Raw genomic sequence first — 2,569 nt, forward strand, 5'->3', positions numbered from 1 at the left:
GAGAAGGATTTAGAAAATTTGGACGATGTTTTGAACACTTATTTTGACTCTTTTACCAGACATTTGAAAAGTTTAGGGATTAGTGAACCGGAATTGTTGTACCCAAAAAGTGAATTTCTCAAAGATTGGAAGAAATTTTGCAAATTTGGAATTCTGATGAGCACACTTTTGATGAAAATTGTTTCGACTGACAAAGACGAAGTTATCGATATTGCAGAAGCTGCTGAAAAAGGAAAAGGCTTCACAGATTCTTTCAGAAATGAAATCAGAGACAAGGATAATTTTAAAAGGCGAATGAAGGCGATTATAGAGCATGTTGTTAAAAATGATTTGATTTAATTTTTAATTTAATCTGAAAAGTAAAATATAATTTATGTCTCAAAAATAAAAATAAATAGATAKTAAAAGTGTTTTTAAAACTAGAAATATTTTTTTCTGTTTCATTACTATTAATATAATTTACAATTATTAATAAATCACAATTAATTTAAAGTTTCACTCTTGTGCAACAATTTTCTTCATTTCTGTTAAATGATACTTCAGATTAATTTCTTAAAAAACATTTTTTTTAATCAATATCAAGACTAAAGTTTTCAGGATTTACATTGCCAAAAACGAAAAAAGCATGTATTCGATATGAAGCTGAAACCGGTCGTAAAACCGAAAATTTGAGCGATTTTTCCGTTTTTCAATTAATTCTAATTTATAAACAACATGTCAAAAAATGAAACGTTTTTTACGCATTTTACTTTATTTATTATTAAAATTATTTAAAAATAGTCCTTGATTATAAGCATATTTCACAAGATACACAACTCACATTTTTTTACCAATTATTCAGTTCACGAAAAATAAACTTTTCTTTCTTTAGTGTCAAATAAATAAATTTAGTATAAATTTCAGAATATAATGATTTGATTTAATTAGAAAAATAAAAATTGAAAACACTGAAGTCGTTTTTTGCTATTATTGTAATAATCAAAAACACAAAATTGTGATTTCTGGAAATAAAAACACGCAAAATATTTTTTATTATTATTGCCGTGCAAGGAGATAGTTTTGTAAAATCTTTCTTAATTGAAATTAAAGATAAAAATAACTTTAAAACACGAATAAAACCGATTATTGAGTTTGTTGTTAAAAATGATTTAATTTAATTAAAAAAATAAAAATAAAACACTTTGAAGTTGTTTTTTGTCCCAACCTCAAACAAAACAACATCAAAAACGCAAAATGTAATTTTTGGAGATAAAAACACTCAAAATATTTGAGGTTTAATTTTTTGGGGTTTAACATAATTTTAGTTTTGAAAATTATCAAAAAATTTATTTTTTAGTAAAGTGCTTTTTATGTGACGAATACGACCAAAAGTAATTTAAAAAAAGTTGTTTAGAATCAACTTTTAGGCCTTTATACCAAATTTCAACTATGATTTTTAATTTTTTTCCAAGATAATTGCTTTTTTTTTAACAGGAACGTCAAAAATTTGTTTATGTAAAACTAATAATCTAAATGTACATTTTTTTTATTCATAATGAAAGAACTGTCAAAAATAAAATTCTTTGATTTGTGAATTAATAAAGATAAAAAAAATAACAACATAAACAGACTAGTGGTTTAGTCAATTTTTTGTGTAGAGGTTTACTTTTAGTGCTTTGCAATATAATAGTAAGTAGTTTTGCTTAATTTTATTAAATTGAGAAAATATGCTTTAAAATTATTTTTTTTTATTTTGGGATAATTTTATTAATACTAATTGAATTTCCACCTTCTAAATTTCACAAAAATGCGTTGACAAATAACACAGATAAAAAGTCTTACGTGAGACACCCTGTATATTTAACACTAAAAATTGGTTTGTAACAATGACCACTTTAAAGTCATTTTTTTCTATTAATGTAATAATTAAAGAAGCAAAATGTGATTTCTGGAAATAAAAACACGCAAAATATTTATTATTTTTCAATCTTTATTACTACTATTATAATTTATAACAGTTAATAAATTATAATTGATTTAAATTTGTTACATCATGCAAAATATTGTGTTTCACTCTCGTGAAATAATTTTCTTCATTTCTGATATTAAAATTTAGACCTTCGAAAAACTTTTTTTCTTGATCTGCAATTTCCGTAAAATCTGGCACTTCCTCAGCGTTGCACTACGAAAATTTCAAAATAAAAGTCCCCAAGAGGAGACCATAGACTGAAAATTTCTTCCAGTGTTGTTTCAATTCTTTAAACGTGAAAATTTCGCTCGAATTACAATTAAATTCTTGAGAAAAGTTTGGTACATTAACATTAATTAAATCTGGTAATGTGCAAAATTACATGTATTTGAACATGAGTTGTGATATTTGGTGTGTTATCATTATCATTCTCCTTGATAATTGTATAAATATCTCGTTTTAAAAATTGTTTGTCAGTAAAATGGCAAACGTTGCGCTTGAAACTGAGATAAAATCGTGGCTGTCGCCAGCTTTAAAAAAGGAAAATGTGACCGATTTTTCCGTGAAAATTCAGGGAAATTCGGAAAAAGGTGATGGTTACATGGGCGACATAGTTTTCAT

At 25.0% G+C, this 2,569-nt stretch overlaps 1 protein-coding gene across 1 annotated transcript in view; it reads left to right on the top strand.

The window, feature by feature from the left end:
• The window catches only part of LOC123011690, a 1,458-nt gene extending 1,117 nt beyond the window's left edge, over positions 1-341 (top strand). Inside the window, exon 2 of the mRNA XM_044409271.1 lies at positions 7-341. Coding sequence (XP_044265206.1) covers positions 7-339 — 333 coding nt within the window. The 3' untranslated portion in view covers positions 340-341. The remainder of the gene's footprint in view (positions 1-6) is intronic.
• The last annotated feature ends 2,228 nt before the right edge of the window (positions 342-2,569 follow it).

Source organism: Tribolium madens, unplaced genomic scaffold (genome assembly GCF_015345945.1).
Source record: "Tribolium madens isolate multiple individuals breed KSU strain unplaced genomic scaffold, Tmad_KSU_1.1 Scaffold_91;HRSCAF=231;Tcas5.2_LG7, whole genome shotgun sequence".
Classification (NCBI taxonomy): domain Eukaryota; kingdom Metazoa; phylum Arthropoda; class Insecta; order Coleoptera; family Tenebrionidae; genus Tribolium; species Tribolium madens.